Below are 19,673 nucleotides of genomic sequence, written 5' to 3'. Positions count from 1 at the left end.
GGGTAAAACCTAGCCATGCCCTTTTGGTCAAAGCTGGCCATACACAAGGGGTCATAGCTGGCCATGCCTAAGGGGTCAAAGCTGGCCATGCCCAAGGGATAAAATCTGGTCATGCCCTTGTGGTCAAAACTTGCTTTGTCTAAATGGTCAAAGCTGGCTATGCCATTGAGATCAAAGCTGGCTATGCCCGTGTGGTCAAAGCTGGCTATGTCCAAGAGGCTTAAGCAAGCCACTCCCTTGTGGTAAAACCTGGGTATGCCGAAGGAGTCAAAACTGGCTATGCCCAAGGGGTCTAAGCTGCCCATGCCAAACGGGTCAAAGCTGGCCATGCCCAAGGGGGTCAAAGCTGGCCATGCCATTGAGATCAAAGCTGGCTTTGCCATTGTGGTCAAAGCTGGCTATGTCCAAAAGGCTAAAGCTGGCAACTTCCTTCGTGTCAAACCTGGCTATGCCTAAGGAGTCAAAGCTGGCTATGTCCAAGGGGTCAAAGCTGGCCATGCCCAACGGGTCAAATCTGTCCATGCCCAAGGGGTCAAAGTTGGCCATGCCCTTGGGATAAAAGCTGGCCATGCCCTTGTGGTCAAAGCTGGCTATGCCCAAGTGGTCAAAGCTGGTCATGCCCTTGGGATCAAAGCTGGCCATGCCGAAGGGGTCAAATCTGGCTATGCCCAAGGGGTCAAAGCTGGCTATGCATAAGGAGTCAAAGTTGGTCACCACTTGGGGTCAAACCTGGCTATTTCCAAGGGGTAAAAGCTGGCTATGCCCAAGGGGTCAAAGCTGGTTATGCACAAGGGGTCAAAGCTGGCCATGTCCAAGGGGTCAAAGCTGCCCATACCCTTGTGGTCAAAGCTGGTCATTCCCTTGGGATTAGGCTGGCTATGCTAAAGGGGTCAAATCTGGCCATGTCCAAGGGGTTAAAGCTGACCATGCCCAAGGGGTCAAAGTTAGCCTTGTCCAAGGGGTAAACGTTGGGCATAATATGCCCAAGGGGTCGCAGGTTTTGTATGTATCAACCTAATAAATATTACGACAGGATGCGTCGAGGGATACTCTTCTTAACTATTGAGACACGTAATAATTTGTATTACAATGATATGATAATTTTAAAATTACAATTGTGTTATTTTGAACAGGTGCAATCGAGAGCCCCGCGTTCGCGCACAAGGATAGCGTCATGGTTCACACAATTATGGACGAGGTCCGTCGACAGATTGGCGTTGTATACCCGGGTTTCGACTAAAGAGAAGAAACTGCACTCACTTGGGAAAAAACAACATGTCGTATTAGGCTTTCTATATTACGTTTCGGGTTCGCTCGGGTTTCCTAAGTTTACCTATTGTCTGGTTGTTTTTATGTTTTTAGCTTAGGTAGCAAGATTTGTATGTTATTACAATTTTCAAAGAATGCATTATCTAGTTATAAATTTTTTAATGAATGTGATTGCACTATGTAATTTGTTATTTTGGCTTAAAGAAAACAAGAATACAGATGCAGAAACCTAGAATAATGCGTGTCTTCGAAATAGTCTCTTTCCTTCAATAAAATAATCCTGTTATTAAGCGTTATTGCTTTTATAATTGTGTATCGTTGATCGGATAAACAACAAAGTTAAAGACTATTCTGTATTCAAATCGACATGTGGTGCTTAGGAAATACTTATAGTTATAAAATTGCCGGTGATCTAAAATTGACATAATGGACTGTACATGTATGCTATCAGTGCCTTTTAGTTTTGTTGCAACGTCTGACACAACCAGTCTCCCATTGAATAACAACAAATACAATTGTATCTTACCTGTGAACCAGGTTAAGTTTCACTTTGTTTACATAATAAGATAAGACATTTTTTTTAGTTTTTTGTTAAGCAGGAAATATGTAATAGCATGTGATCGAAAGTTGCGTGCATTTGGACTGATTAACAACAAAATGAATAATCGTCCCTGATTAGCCACGTCCTTCCAATATCATCACAAATATTACATTGATAGATCCTTTTCCGTTGTGCATGCTTGTTATTTTTTTAAACGTAAATACGTAAATACGTACACCCAAATATATTCAGACCAAACACACGTTTTTATTGTGCCATTTAGTTCATTTGAAGTCGCGTGATCTGATTATTTTCGGATATGGAAGCTCAGGCCAGGTCAGATATGATCATAACGGTCCGCTCGTGACGTCAAGTAGTTACTATTTATAGAATTGATATGTTATATCCTCCTTTTTATAAACGAAAAATCCTAAAACATCAACGACCGGTCACATCTTCTTAGAATCAACTTAATTTTATCCGTGATGGCTACAGGTATAAAACTCCCGTTCCCAGACGTCAATCAATAAGAATGTATTCACCAGGCAAGCCCATCCATTATTAATTTAAAAAAAGTTGTTTTACTTAATCAATTACATTCGAACAACAACTAACGCCAAAGAGTTCTTTTGAATAACATTTCACGATTAGCTTTAGAAACAGACGTTAAGACGTAAAAAACTGTTATAAAATTGTTGATATATCGTATCAAACTCGAACAATTAAAATTCGCTAAGCGTTTATGTGGTATTGAGGTTTGGAACGCTATTTAAGTTAGTGAACATTGTAATACACGTGCATTATTAATTCAAGAGATTAAATGCGTGTATTCGTGTATATGTATATAACAATTTAATAGCAATGGATATATGGAAGAAGCAAGACGTTTTCATAACAATGATGTTGGCTTTCCTTCTAATTGTTGTGAAGTTCGAAACAGTTGGTGAGTTATTTTATATTATTCACTTTCAACGATGTCAAATCGGCTTTCTAAACTTGTACATGTCGAAAATATTGTTTTGTTTCCACTTAACATTGTTTTTTGTATATATTTGTAATGAATTACTTTAAACTAGTATTATTTTGCATCTGCGCATTGTGGTGATACATGTGAATTTTATGTTTCCACTGACATAGACAAGTCGCGATTTATGGTGAATTTATATAATTTATTAGCATATTATTCAGTAATAAATCATCTGAAGAAACATCATAACAAATTGATAATTTATGAAATACGATCGGTTCAAATAGTGCGTCAATATTAACCGAACGAATACTGTTGATAAAACACCTGTTGATGTCTCAGTATCTGGAATTTTGGTCTTTGCATACTCGCAGGAAAATGGAATAAACGACAATTACTGGAGATGGACAAGCCATGATTTCTTTGCTTTGCGGCTTGTGCACGTCCCAGAAAGACACGGAATGCCTCAAGAAGATTTGTTTGAACACCGGTAGAGGAGCCAGGGTTCTTAAGGTTGCATAAACTGCGAGATATCGTCACGAGACCACTCTTGTAAAAAAACAAGCCCTGTTGCTGTTTTTCAAGTGATTGAAGACTATTGTTGGTGATGTTCACGCATAATTTCCATATGTTTATGTAGACATTCGTATTGTTGAATGCCTTTATTATCGAATAACAGGCCATCGTTATCATAGAAAATTTAACAATACTACTGTTCTGTCAAATCATGTTGTAGGTGTATTAGACAACGATATTATTTCTATTTAGAATTCTTACACGACGTTACTTTGTATAAAAGTTATGTAAAAGCTATTGAATGGTATTTGTATTGTAATAATCAGACCAAATTTATCAGGAAAACAATTCCATGATCTTCGCAGCGCCCATGACTCATTATAAATAAAAAGAACGACAAAACGTGATATTGATTGCTTGAAATCAAAGAACGAAATGACGTCAAGTCCATTTATTCACCAGATTATGTTATATGCTTACACACAATGCTATAATCTGATTGAATTGCTGTCGCATGTATATATGCATATCGTAGTATTGTTTACAAAAATGTAAAATTGTAGGCCCTTGAAGAACCATCTGGCGCCCTTGACGTTTTATTCGGTTTGCTATCTTAATGTTTCGAGCTTTTTTTTCATGTGTTGATCACAATTAAGTTTGCAATAGTTTTGTAAAGTCATTCAAGCATACTCGTGATATTTACATTAAATAAACACAGACATCACTAAAATAACGAATGTTAAATAAAGATTTGGGGAAATGTCTTCATCACCTTGCATATTCGCTATCATAAGGAAAACAATGAAATTGGATCACCTTCTAAATAATAATGTATTTGTTTTGTTTTTAATGTCTTGTTAGTAGTTATTTTATTGCAAACACATATATTTTCTTTCTGACGAACGCAGAAATAAAAATGGTGGATAGAAAGGGCGGTGGTAAAGTATCTCGCCGTATTTTATGACGCTATTTCGTACTTTAAATGAATGCAATTATTTAAACTTATATACTCATATTATGTGCATTGTTTTGAGCGTTACTTAATGTGTCCCACTATATGGACTTTCATAAGGGTCTTTATTTTTTTAACTTTATTTGTTTCTTAACTTGTTTTGACAAGAACATATGCTAGCTGATTAACATTAACATGCATCGGAAGGGTTTAAGAGAGATCTTGACGCTTGTGCAGACCAGCTGTCGGATGTTTGTTGACGTTTACTGGAAACCCGAAACATTTTGATTCGTGTAAATATCTTACTTTGAATTAATTAGAATTAATATGAATTATGACAATGACTGTTCTATAACTTAATTATTAGACACATTTAGACACGTGTTACCTCACAATATCCAAGCGGACACCGAACCCAGACCTACTTCGTCTCTGCTTTTATAATGTAAATATACGGTGAACAAAGCATTTGATTCGATGGAATATCGTTTTAATTCACTCGATATCATACAAAAATATATTAATCTTGAAATAAATCTTGATATGATAATCTAAAAATAGATAAAGTAGTTCCGAAAAATTGTGATTTCCATCGTTGAATATAACAATTTGTTTATTTTCACTGCTGTTATTTCACTGCAGAAATGTGATATTTTATCATTAGGTATAAAATAAATTTTGATATTTTGACACTTCTTTACAGCATTAACGACGCAAACAATACATTTGTAGAATAATTTTTCGAACTTGATATCATATGATTCTTACATTCTTAAAGGAAAATATGTAATATAATAATAATCGAAAATATTTCGATGTCATTAGTTGTTCAACTCATTTGAATGTTTATGAAGAAAACCATTATAAACGTAAGTATCCCATAATTGGCACAGACAAATGACGTATGAACAACACTTAACTGAAATGCATTGTATACGTGAATTCCTATCGCGTTCTAAAGCAGCTACAACATTGCTGATACCGTGTTACCAATGCTATGAACATATTATTGAATTTACGAAGATTATAATCCATGTGTTAAACGTGACGACGTCTGGTACCAACGAGTTCCCGTTAAAAAAGTGCTCCTATCACTACGGTAACAGCGCCGGCCTGCAGTACGAAGCGGTTGAGATCCGTAGATGCCTATTGGAAGGTACATTGCTAACGTCTTTGTCAGGTCGCCGTGGCGTAATGGATATTTTGTCCGCCTAGCGACTGGGAGGTCACGGGTTTCATCCCAAATGTGTGCGCGTAAACACATGAAATAACGCTTGTACCACGGGTGAAGGTTTACAGGCTTTTGTAGTAGATGTCAGCTGCATAATAGTAAAGTATTTTACAATTTTTGTTCATCTTTTGGGACTTGAAATATGCAATATAGCCTTACGAATCAATTTTTTGCATTTCTATTTAAATTGATTGTCAATAACAAACCACAATTTAAGTGTGTTGTGATTGAAGGATTATTTTTTGTGCGTAATTTATACGTGTATTTGTTTCCCTTTGTAGTATATGCAAACTGGAATCACCATATACCTCTGTCCATCTGTTATGCGTGTGTGATTTATATATAATTTTCACGTTAAACATGACGAAATGAAGCTTTGAAAATAAAACATTGTTATTATTTGTTCACACTACAAGCAGATCATTATCTCTGGAATTAATGGTTCAGGGGTGTAATATTGTGTGTGAAATTGTGTATTGTATACATATATTGTACTCACTTATTATTACTCTGGGGTAAAAACTGGGCACGATTAGGGGTCACAATGTCAATATACATTAAAAGAGCAAGACCCGTCCTCTAAAACAATAAGTTCCAGAGGTTTGAAATCTGGTATGCAACTTCGCATTGTTGTCTTCTTTCTTTTTTTTAAAATCCTGTTGCCATGGCCAATATGCCCACAATCTAAGGCCACAGAGTTAACACCACATTAGAATATATAGTATGTAACATAATGCATGTTTCGTCAGCAAGTTTTTTTTTAAACCATGACCTTGTGGTCAAAGCTGGTCATTCCCAAGTGGTAGCAGTGTTGTAAGTGTATCAGCCTAATAAATATTACCGCGTCGATGGCTATTCTTCGTCACTATTGTGACACGTTATAGTTGTTATTACAATGATATGATACTTTTTGAATCAAAATTGTGTTATTTTGCAGAGGTGCAATCGAGAGCCAGCGTTCGCGCACAAGGATAGCTTCATGCTTTACACAATTGTGGACGAGGTCCGTCGACAGATTTACGTTGTTTACCCGGGTTTCGACTAAAGAACGGAAACCACGCGCACCTTAGAAGCACAACATGTCGCATTAAGCCTTCTTTATTACGGTTTGGGTTCGCTCGGGTTTCCTAAGTTTGCCTAATGTCAGGCGGGTTTTTGTGTTTGTAGCTTAGATAGCAAGAGTTGTATGTTTTTACACTTTTTAACAAATGTATTATCTAGTTATTGATTTTCACGATACCATTAATGAATGTGATTGCACTATGTAATTTGTTATTTTGGCTCAAAGAAAACAAGAATATTAATGTTGTAACCTAGAATAATTTATGTCTTCGAATCAGTTTGTTTCCTTAAAACAGTAACCCTGTGATTAAGCGTTATTGCTTTTATAATACGTGTCTTGTTCTATGAAAATTGGGTAAAACTCATGTTCGTAAAGTGTCCGCTTGAATGGTGTTTTTCGTTTACAGGAAGTCCCTTTTTACCGAAAATCTAGTTTGAGCGAAACGGTACGGACTGCACATGCTAATCTGGGACGTCATTTTACGCTCATGTAATATGCCCAGTTTTCTCAGAACAAGACACAATTGTGTGCCTTTGATTGGATAAACAAAAAAGTTAAAGACTGATCTGTATTCAAATCGACATGTGGTGCTGTTCTGCATTCAAATCGACATGTGGTGCCAAAGTAATACTTATAGTTATAAAATTGCAAATATGGACTCTATGCTATCAGTGCCTTTTAGATTTGTTGCAACGTCTGACAAAACAAGTGTCTAATTGAATAACAACCACAAATACAATTATATTTCACCTGTGAACCAGGTTAAGTTTCACTTTGTTTACATAATAAGATAAGACAATTTGTTATAGATTTTTAACAGGAAATATGCAATAGCATGTGATTAAAAGTTGTATGCATTTGGACTGATTAACAACAAAATGAAAAATATATGTTTTTAGTGTTAGGATTTTTATAACATTATTGTGATGTCTCTTCTTTGGAATAAAATAAGCGCCGTGTATGCGCATGTCATTCAGCGGGGGGGGGGGGGGGGGCGATATTAACACACGCATCGGGATTATCTTTGTGTATTATTTATGAAATCAAAGTTGAAGTTTTTTTTTTAATTAAAATTTAATTATCTGTGATTGATGCAGTGTAATTATGTGTCGAGTTCCTTTATGACGCATTTTAATAGTATTATGAACAATTAATAATAAATTCAATTTTAATAATATTATTCCAATATGTTTAATATACGTTTTCATGAATATTATGGTTTTGATATGATTTATACGCTTTATGTGCGGACTGCTCTGGTTATTCTGGGACGAAATTTTACGCACTTGCATTAAGATCAGTTTGCTCTGAACGTGGCTTTATCAAAAACACACAATACTTGGTTTATATTGTTTTATGAATGTGGTTAAAGCATTTGTATCTGTGATCGTTAAAATTAAAAGCATTTGCATATCACGCTGCTGTCGAATGTGTCAGATATTTTTCTATTTCATTTATGGTGAAGATGTCTGTAATTTTGTTAATTAATTTAAATGTTGAATGATGTATGTGTAATAAATGCATGAATTATTATTGTTTAACCATCTTATGTTTTTGATTGTCTTATCACTTTCTAAAGGATTTCGCTTAGCCCGTTTCTTGTCGTTGCACGAGATACACGTTTATCAACCATTTTGCTTGTATGTAATCCCGAAACGATATAGAATTGCTCCTTTTTGTGTCATGAACATTTTAAAATGTTATTCGTCTATTGTAATTGATTCATTTTTAGCGTGCACTAGCATGCGACTTTAACATCCAGGTATTGAATAAGCCTCGTTGTATGAATACTGTACTTAATGCGTGTGCGTAAAGTGTGCTGTCCGCACAGGCTGATCAGGGGCGAGACTTTTCGCTTTACTGGACTTATTCGTTAAAACAAATCTCTGCTTACGAAAATCAGGTCTAGGCAATAAGCGTCGTCCCTGATTAGCCACGGTCTTTAAATATCATCACAAGTATTACATTTGATTGATAATTTTCCGTTGGGCATGCTTGTTATTTTTTCAACGTTAATACGGAAACCCAAATCTATTCAGACTATGCACACGTTTTTCTTGTGCCATTTAGTTCAGTTGAAGCCGCGCGATCTGATTATTTTCGGAAATGAAAACTCAGACCAAGTCCGATAACGATCCGCTCGTGACGTCAATTGGTTACTATTTAAAGAAATTATATGTTATATCCTCCTTTTTATAATTGACACATCGTAAAACATCAACGGCCGTTCCCATCTTCTTAGAAGCAAACTTAATTTTATCCGTGATGGCTACAGGTATAAAACTCCCTTTCCCAGACGTGATTCAATACGAATGTATTCAACAGGCAAGACCATCCATTATTTATAAAAAAAGAAAGTTGTTTGTCTTAATCAATTACAATCGAACAACAGTTTACACCCACAAAAAATAACGTTTCAGGATTAGCTTGAAAAACAGACGTTGCGACGTAAAAAATGTGGTACAATTGTTAATAGATCGTATCAACCTCGAACAGTTACAATTCGCTAAGCGTTTATGTGGTATTGAGGTTTGGACAGTTATTTAAGTTAGTAAAAATTGTAATGCATGTGCATTATTAATTTAAGAGATTACATGCGTGTATTCGTGTATATATACATAACAACTTTATAACAATGGATATTTGGAAGACGCAAAACGTTTTCATAACAATTATGTTGACTTTTCTTCTAATTCCGGTGGAGCTTAATACAAATGGTGAGTTTTTAAAATATAAATATATTGCACTTTCAACGAGGTAATTTTGGCTTTCTATACTTGTTTATATTAAAAATGCTGTTTATTTTCCACTTAAATTTGTGTATATATATATTCGTAATGAATTATTTTAAACTAGTTTTATTTTGCATCTGCGCATTGTGTTAATACATGTGAATTTTATGTTTCCACTGACATAGCCAAGTCGTGATTTATGGTGAATTTATATAATTTATTAGCATATTCTTCAGTAATAAATCATCTAAAGAAACATCATAACATACTGATAATTTATGAAATATGATGGGTTAAAATAGCGCGTCAATATAAACTGAATACTGATGTTAAAACACCTGTTGATGTCTCAGAACCTGTTTCACTGAAACAAACCAATATGACGCCTGGAATTTTGGTCTTTGCATACTAGCAGGAAAATGGAATAATCGAACTAGCTGGCAAAATACCTGGAATTTGGTCTTCTTTTTATACTGGTATTTATAGGCAAACACGCACATATTGCATGTGGTAAAGATGAAATTCGATCTATACGTTTCTTCACGAACACCACAATCTTAGCAAGTTGATTGCGTTTAAGGTTGCGCAATAGATAAGTGTTGAACAACACTTGAAACAGACAATGCAGACAGTTTAAATAAAATACCATGTTAATATTCTATTTGCAGTAGTAGCGAACAATATTAAATATATTATTTAAGTATTAGAATAAGTATATTTTAAATGTTGCTCAGTGTTGATCCACCCTTCAGTCGACTTCATGTACTCGATACTCGGTATAAGTTATTCGCACAATATTCTTAATACAGTATTTGCTTGAATAAATCTTTTCTTCATTGAAGCAGCGATATACTACCCTCAAAACAACTTGTAATAACACTCGTGTACATAATCATTTGTATGTAATGGCTTCTCATGCAGTTTGTATGAGTTAATACAATTATAAATGGCCATTTAAATTAGGAACTGAAACAAAGGAGTAAAACTTGTTCAGCTCTGAACAATAAATCTGGTTTTGACCGATAACACACAAATGTAAATGCAACAATCTGATACATGCACTTTTTAATTAATTATTGCTTGACAAAGTATTCACATAGAAATAAAGAAAACATCATTTTTATGAACATAAAACCTACTGGCCACAAATATTTGACCAATAATATCACAAAGTAAATCAAACCTATTAAACTGTAGGAACTGACTGCTAAAATAAAATAATATTTATTTTGTAATTAAGTTAAAGTAAACGATAACAAAAGAATCAAAGTTCAATATATTATAGCGTTTATATTCAAAATGATTTCAATATTATCAGGCGACAGGCGGTCACGATATTGTTCAACTTTGTTTGGCAGTTACTTTTTTGTTGGCAAGTTGGCAAATTAATTGTTGAGCTATTTTGATCATATCGTTAATTGTGGGAAAATTAATGTCGGTTGTATTTATACAATTTAATACACAGATTATGCAAACTATACAGTTTAAAACGGTTTGTTTTTAAAATATATAAGTCTGCGATATATCCAACACTATTCGCAATTAATTCTTATTTCGAAGATGTATTTATACATGTATTTGCATGATGTAATAATTAAGAGTTATTGCTTCATTGAAACAATTTTCAGCGTCGTTCACGACCTGTGCTCGCTTACGGAACTGGTACAGCGTCAGAACCCTCTCATACCAGCCATCTTTCTTTTCGCACTGTTATGTGGTTAAACGCAGACGTACCAAATGTGTAAAGGTGCTTATTTTGACTATATGAGTTAATCAAATTAATTCTCTCATTTTGCGCATGCGCACGTGCAGGGCTTTCTTGATACTTTATGTGTGGCGATGTGAAGTACAATCCTGGTCCGCATAGACAGAACCCCCGTCAAGATACATGAGATGGCGTGGTGACGAGGCAGCGGACATTGTCGTCTTACGCATTTTCTCAACCATCGCCATCGTTTAGTTCAGTGAATAACAGCGGGACTAATCGATGCAATCAAAGTAGGTCTACGATAGATTCAAGTAATGATTCCGAATTTTTTACTTTTCTAAGAAACATGATAACCGACCTAGACAAACAAAATGAACGCATAGTTACAGAAATCGGCGGCATAAATCAAAGGTTGACACAATTTGTCAACAATTAACGAATTAAAGCAAGACAATGACCGGCTCAGAGGTGATAATAAATTACTGCGAGAAGAAATGCCACATGTGAAAAATAAGCTAGACCAGATTGAAATCAATTCCGTTGAAACACTCGCTTAAACGGCATAGACGGATATTTAAATGAAAACTGATATTTCGGCAAGAAAAGTACGCTCATTTCTAAGAGAAACATTTAATTTCGGACACGATGCAGACACGCTCGAAATCGACCGTGCACATCGCATAAAATCTCGGGATCCAAAAAAAATTACAGTCATGGTACGATCGACACGATTTAAAGACCGTGAACTGATTCTAGGACGGGAAAATACACTGCTACTCTCTGTTCAACAGCACTTCAGAGAAGAAATACGCACTCATAGACAAATTCTCGGAAAGCGCATGGTACAAGAAAGGAGAAATAATAAGTATGCCGTCACTAATAACGCTTGGAAACTTCCCTATTAAAGAACTCTTTTTATTTTTTGATTGTATGGTAAAGCCAATAGTGTGCTACGGCTCACAAATATGGGGATACGAATTTGTAAATATTAACACTGTCCGAATCTGAAATATGTAAACGCCCTTTGAATGTTAGGAAAAATACAAATACAAAATATAGCCCTTGGTGAATGTGGCCAACTGTCTTTCTCTGTTACATATTTTGTTAATGGCATATGATTTAATTTCCCAAACACTCCTATAATATGTTAATATCAATAGATAACGCCGGGTGTAATTGCTGGGCTACGAATGTATAATCCTTAATATTTAGATATGGGTTCGGGATCGTTTGGATCTCTCAGGATATTGGCAGCGTAGATTTATTTGTATACGATTTTCGCTAGCGTATAATTGATTGAGTCACCTAGAATTGGCACATTGACATTAGCAATGCATCTAGATGTAACCATTATAAAAACTATGAGTCTCTACTAAACACATGTACACCGAAAGGTATTTGCAGTTGAAAATTCCACTAAAATATAGGACAGCCTTTGCCAAGTTTAGTTGCTCCAACCACGAATTAATAAGTGAAGTTGGTAGGCAGTTGAATGTTGCATATATTATGTAATTTGAGAATATGTATTTTGTAACGAAAACAATATATATATATATATATATATATACGGTACATGACTTTTAGTATCTGATGAGCACAACAGATAATGAGACTCTATTGAAATTATGTACGTATATGAATCATTTTATTAATACAATTTAACATTTTGATATATTTTATATATATAGAGAATACTAGGTCGGTGCCGAATAAAGCAAAGTTTATTTTGCGAGGCTTAGAAAATCTGAACCACGAGCCTTGGCGAGTGGTTCAGATTTTCGTGCCGAGCAAGATAAACTTTGCTTTATTCGGCACCGACCTAGTATTCGATTTATCCCATCAATTTTCTTAGTCGTAAATTATTTCTTTAAAAATAGAATAGGAAAATCGAACTAAACGGAAAATCTCAAAGATATTTTAAGCAAACATTGTTTCATTATTTTAATCGTGTCGAGCCTAATACATTACAAAAAGATCAGTAACTAACCTGTTTTTCTGTTTATCATACCTCTACGTCCCCGATTTTTAAGAAATAATGAAAAAAGACACTATACAACTGCATCTTTAGCGTGAAACAACATGCATTGTGTCGTATGACGTGTTAATAATGACGTCACGAGTACGCGCACTTAATATTTGTTAATAATGTTTATTTGCTTTTTGAGTTGCATAATGTATTAAAATATATTACATCTTGGTATCAAATTGTTTGTTTTGTTGAATCTGATTCGATTTTACTAAAAATGATAACTTTATAGTTGATTCCGAGTAATATGAACATTCTTCGCCGCGCGTGACAGCTATATTTCAGCACTGCTGAAATAGAGGAAAATTTATTCCACAGTGGTTTATTTCGACAATGCGCGTCTGATGATGGGATAAAAGATGATATTTTCGCAACTACAAACCTGTGTTATGTTTTGAGTAAATACTGTGTATTTTGGGCCAAAGGCCCTTATTTACTTTATAAAATGAGTTTTGTTGTAGACAACCTTTCAGCATTTTAGAATTAAGGGACCTGTTTAAATGCACAATTATCGTGATTATGTTTATGTAATTTATGGAAAATATATTTTTTAAGGAAAATATTCAAAATGAAAAAATATATGGATACATGTAAATCTCTTACATGCAAATGCCCTGTAAATGTCATGTTCATAACAAGTCAAATATGTCTGCCGAGTCAACACAGATTAAGAAACTTACATTACATGATGCAAAAGGCAACTAATATGGAATAAAATAGCTGCAAACCGGTCCTACATATATTGAACCCACGAGTATAACACGAACGAAGGATTTGGGCGGTTATAAGCTTGTATATATGTGTGTGTTGTTTTAACGAAAAAAAACGTTACAAGTAAATAGTACAAATACATGTGTATCTCTTATTGGAACCTTCAACATGTGTTTGTAAATAAACAATGTTATGCTTTTTCTTAGAAATGCTTCATGCCATATTCACCGATATGTCAGTTTTAAAGTGAACGCTATTTTAACTGTTCGTGGAAGAAGGTTAGCAATGTAATTGGGACATTAGCTATTGTGCACTTTGTAGATATTAACGACTTTTAAATAACGTTTTCGTTAGTCTAGATTTTGTCATTTATATTCAGTATATAGATTTCCAAAAAAGACTGATCTCGTTAATCCTCAAATAATACGCGCGGGTTCATTTGGATTTTTTTTCTAATAATTCATAAAATTTACAACCGATCATACAAGGCACGCGTATTATAGTAATGGCCGCATGCGGGTGAAGTATATTTGGTTTCGACAGTTTCTTGAGTTTGCATTGAGTATTTCTCGTAAAACTGCCAGCACTTTGACGCAGATTTTTGAATAAAATTAATATGATTGTTCCATTTCCCATCGCTGCTTAAAGGGATCTTTTCACGGTTTGGTAAATTGACAAAATTGAAAAAAATTGTTTCAGATTCGCAAATTTTCGTTTTAGTTATGATATTTGTGAGGAAACAGTATTACTGAACATTTACCATAGTCCAATATAGCCATTATATGTATATTTTGACGATTTGAAAACCTAAAAATTATAAAGCGTTGAACGCGAAACGATTGAATAATTTGGAGAGTTCTGTTGTTGTCGTTTAAATTTACGAAACAACGAAGATTGCTTACATAAGGTATAAAATACTTAAGCTGTGTGTACCCGGCGGAAAAGGCGAGAGGGCTAATGCGTTTTTACTTCAGACTAACTCGAAGACACCGGGGGTCACTGGTTCGAGCCCTGGTACCGGCTACTTTTTTTCCTTTTTTAAATTTTATTCTTGATATTTTACTGGAGCTTTTAAGATCCAATGTTTACATTTATCAATATAAAGCATTTAATGACAAACTTCAAAATATGCCAAAATCTGTGAAAAGGCCCCTTTATAGTCAGAAGTAAATGTTTGTGATTATCAACACATTTTACGGATAGAAAACAAACCTTACTCAGGAAAGGGAATATTATTTGGTAATGCAAAATACAATTGCTTTAGTTTTCTTGGGATTAAAATGAAAACCCATCGTTTTGCAAACATGTAATAAGGCAGAGGTCATGGTTAAAAATACATTTACCCTGTAGATCAGCTAAGTTAGATGAAGTAAATGATAAGGACGTATAATCAGCAAACAAACAGGTAACACTAACAATATTTTCTACAATATCATTAGTGTCATTAAAATAATGGAAACAGCGTCTTAATACTGAGCCTTTAGGAAATACGGAATTTACTTAGCTGAGACATAACAAATTATTCATTTCCATAAGGAATAATTTCCATTTATTTTTAAATACAATACGGGTAAGGTTGTTCGCTACCTCGTATAAAGGGACGCTAACAAGTTGCTAACGCCGATTTTGTATAAAATCGCATTTAATCTCAGTCAGCATGAGGGATAGAGGTGCGCGAAGAAAGACAGGGGCGTAGAAGAAGCCGAGGTCGGTAAGCCCGGATGGCAACAGGCTAAATGAAGGGGATAAAGTTAAAAAAGTTATTGATTTTGATCAATTACTTAGAGAGGCTGAGAACAGGAAAAAGAGAGTGCCGAATTGTTCAAGCACCGGTATCGTTACAAGTGAACCCCTTCATGTTAGTTTACCCACTTTAAGTTTACAGCAACCGAACCAGTCAACATTGCCCACCGCGTCAAACATCACAGCAGCAAGCGCGCAAGCGCGGCCATGCCAAATATCCGGATAGTTTCGGATGACGTAGCGGCCCACATCCCCGATCAGTTAAAAAAACAAATCGGGCGGGGTGAATTTGTCTATTTCGCATTATTGTTAAAAGGGTTCGTAGAGCTCCAAAGTCATCTGTCAGGAGCAACACTTTCAGTTTCAGCGGCCGGCCGCCTGGTGGCGCAACACAAAGAATGCAAAGACACGATTGGTTCGATCGAGAAATGGTCAGACGCATTCATTATCTTCATGTCTGTGTATTTATCTTTTGATCATAACAAATCAAAAACACAAGAATTGCTGAAATATTTTTGGACCATAAGAGAGGCCGCGTACCGCTAGGGTGGGTCGGCTTGGCGCACCTATGACGAGCAAGCTTCGTCAGGGCATCTCACCCTCACCCTGGTCGGAAATAAATAATGACCTTTGGTGGCGTTGTATACTTGTGCAACCCGCAAACGCGCGCACATCGGGAACGTTTGTACGCCCCTCACGCGACCAGTACACGTGTAATAATTTTAACCAGGGAAGTTGCCGCCTGGTAAACTGCCGTTTTCCTCACAATTGCTCGCGTTGTCGGGGTAACCATCCAGCAATAAACTGTCAGAGCGTAGCGGAAGCCTCGGAAGTCGCCTAGCGCGCAAATACACCGATGTTTGATGCTCCCTTTCGTGGCAGAAATAACCCAAATCCACACAGGCTCGGGCAGCGTCAATTTGGACAAAACCGAGGCAATTTTAGTCGATACACGCAGTAACTGTCAAAACAAAAACATAATAGACATCGCTCCGTCGCCGGTTAAATTAGACGCGTTTAAAAAAAATTCCTGCGAGGGTATGATAATGCGGAGGCAGAGTTTCTTTTGTATGGTTTCAAATACGGATTTTCACTTCAATATCACGGGCCGCGACAAACACGCGTCGCAAATTTTTTTAAATCGGCTTACGAACACCCAGAGGTAATTTCTGAAATCTTTTTGAAAGAATCGTTGGAGGGGCGAGTTGCAGGCCCTTTCTCTTCACAACCGTTCAACGAATTCATTGTATCGCCAATAGGTCTAGTTCCAAAAAAGGACCCCGGGGAGTACCGCATGATACATCACCTGTCTTACCCAGAAGGGGAATCCGTCAATGACTATATAGACCCATCTATGACATCGGTCCAGTACACAGTTTCGATAAAGCTGTTGAGTTTATACAGCGTATGGGTAAAACATGTTTCTTATTTAAAATGGACATCAAAAATGCTTTCAAGATCATACCAATCAAGCCTGAAGAGTTTCAGTTATTAGGGTTCCAATTTAACGGATCGTACTATTTTGATATAACATTACCTTTTGGTGCATCCATTAGTTGTGCTACTTTCGAACGTTTTAGTACTTTTTTAGAACACTGTGTCGGTTCCCGAGTGAACTCGGGTCTGCTAATGCACTATCTTGATGATTTCTTTGGCGGCGATAAGTCTTATCACTGTGCGGTAATTTGATGTCCGTCTTTTCCAAGGTTATGGTCGATCTAGGTGTCCCAGTGGCAGTTGAAAAAACGGAAGGTCCTACGATGGTTTTAACATTCTTAGGCTTAGAGTTAGATAGCGCAAAAATGCAAGTCCGCATACCAATGGCAAAGATACATGAATTGACGGACAAAAATTAGCCAAATTCTGTCAAAAACAAAAGCAAGGTTGCGCGATATACAGTTTGTCATAGGTTCCCTTAACTTTTGTTATCGGGCTATACCAGCAGGTAGACCGTTCTGTCGTCGGCTCATTAATGCGACATGCGGTTTAACCAAGCCTTTTCATCGAATTCGAATCAGGCGAGATATTAAGCTGGACTTGCGCATGTGGTTGCAGTTTTTTTGCAAATTACAACGGGATATCAATTTTTCACGATCAGTTTTGGCTGTCTAATGAGGATGTCAATATTTTCACCGATAGCGCTGCTGGGGTGGGGCTCGGGTTTGGTATTTATTTTGAGTCGCACTGGTGCGCAGCTAGGTGACCAGTAGACTGGCATACAGATGGACATACCAGCGACATAACGATCTTAGAGCTTTTCCCGATATTGGTTACAATTGCAATATGGGGGTATATGTTACAAAACAAAAAGATTCAGTTCAACTGCGACAATGGCGCTGTTGTAGGTGTACTTATCTCATGGTCTTCGAAATCGGACAAAGTAATGACGCTGTTGCGTCCCCTTACACTCAAATGTTTGGAATTCAATATTTTAATCCGAGCATCCCACGTTCCAGGTACAAAAAAACACAATATGTGACGCACTATCTCGATTTCAGATGGCAAAATTCAGAAACTTGGCACTGGAAGCAGACGAGGAACCACAGAGGGTACCCGAGTACCTCTGGAATATCTTCAAGACAGAGCAATCTCTTTAATGAGAAAGTCGATATCACAAAACACTAGCGCATCATACGAAACCGGTGATTTTACCTTTTATGCCTTTAACGCATTTTGCGATCTTTATTAATTTATAAATAAACAAGTATATTCTAGGGGTTTTGAGCTCTCCGCTGCCATTGTTTTGGGCTCCTTCGGGACAACACCGCAATGACGCAGTGGACTCACAACCCATTTCTTAACGTAAACATTATAGCAAAAGGCTAACTGCACGGGGCGAGGTTTGGTTGGTTGGTTGCTTGCATGGTTGATTGGTTACCCAGACTTGCAAGGGTCAGGTAGATTAGATCTTCCCGGACTACACCCTGTTGGTAAAGTTTGGTGGTTACTGGCACCGCAGTAGGAGCCAGCGTGTAATTGTGTTTACCGGCGTGTGGTGTCATGGTTACTGGTAAATGGTATAACTGGTGAGATATATGGGTTACCGGTAAAGGTTGGTGTATGCCAGAGGGTTATATAGTGTGGCTGCCAGAGGGTTATATAGTGGGTCTATAGGAATACATACGCGATTACGCTCCGTGCAAGTCCAAATTAGTAACCATCACGGCTAGGAAATAATTATTAAACACACCAAGTGCTCACAGGGTTTTGCGCCACATACTGCGGCCTTTACGCCGATACTTATCACAGGCTTTTGATAACTTTGACATACAATGATTTATTGAATGTATGGTAAGTTTCAACATAGGAATAAATACAATCTATGTATATTCTGGTTTTTTATTGTATATCATAAAATAAATAAACTCTTTGTTTACGTTTAAACAAGAAACTTTCCATCCACTGTTTTTGTATACCATTTTGTTTAAGTTTGAATTTAAAACCTTGTTGCCAAACTCGGTCAAAGGCATTGGATATATGACATAGTATATACGGAATATTACGCTAGTCTATTATTCCAAGAGTTTGTATCACTCGAGTGGCTTGTGTGATGACGTATCACACGAGAGGCGGAGCCTCGAGTGTGATGCGAAATAGCACAAGTTACGAGAGTGATACAAACTCTTGGAACAATTGACTAGCGTTATATTTATTTTATTATATACAACAACTAACAAAAACAGTTAACAATTGTATTTTGTATTTTAACAAACTGACAAAACAATGATTAAAACGGTACGCCATAGTTTATTTAAGACGCGTATGAAAACAGTTGATGTAAATTAACGTGTAAACATTCGAACCGGGAAAACACAGGTTTCCGACACGCTTACCTTAATGCCATCGTTAATCCAATGTTTATAACAATTAAGTTGACAACTTTAATCCGATGTTTATAACAAAAACGTTGAAACAATGTGCACTTCCACTTCTATCTTCCATGTCTTTATCGAAACTTGGTTTAAACCACACTATTTTATTGTATTCCTATCGAAATATACATTTATGGATGATAAACACACACTCTAAAATACATTTTGAATTCGTTCGATGTTTTGAACAAATAGTTGACTGTTAAAAAACACCACGTCCGACATGTCCTTAAATTCCATTGTTTATATAAAACTATTGTGTTTCGTCACAGAAATGACGTCACACGATGCACTACGTAATATATTTCGTAATATAAAATATTTCTATTTTCGGTGCGCGTA

General features: G+C 36.2%; 1 protein-coding gene across 4 annotated transcripts in view; it reads left to right on the top strand.

Annotated features, from left to right (window-relative positions):
- LOC127846476 (trans-1,2-dihydrobenzene-1,2-diol dehydrogenase-like) overlaps window positions 1-1,555 on the top strand; it is a 277,064-nt gene extending 275,509 nt beyond the window's left edge. For all 4 annotated transcript variants that reach the window (XM_052377745.1, XM_052377739.1, XM_052377740.1 and 1 more), the window contains one exon: window positions 1,134-1,555. In XM_052377745.1, coding sequence (XP_052233705.1) covers window positions 1,134-1,240 — 107 coding nt within the window. In that variant the 3' untranslated portion in view covers window positions 1,241-1,555. The remainder of the gene's footprint in view (window positions 1-1,133) is intronic.
- The last annotated feature ends 18,118 nt before the right edge of the window (window positions 1,556-19,673 follow it).

Source organism: Dreissena polymorpha, chromosome 9, assembly GCF_020536995.1.
Source record: "Dreissena polymorpha isolate Duluth1 chromosome 9, UMN_Dpol_1.0, whole genome shotgun sequence".
NCBI classification, from domain to species: Eukaryota; Metazoa; Mollusca; class Bivalvia; order Myida; family Dreissenidae; genus Dreissena; species Dreissena polymorpha.
Note: the sequence above shows the minus strand (reverse complement) of the source record. Positions and strands in the feature narration are given on the sequence as shown.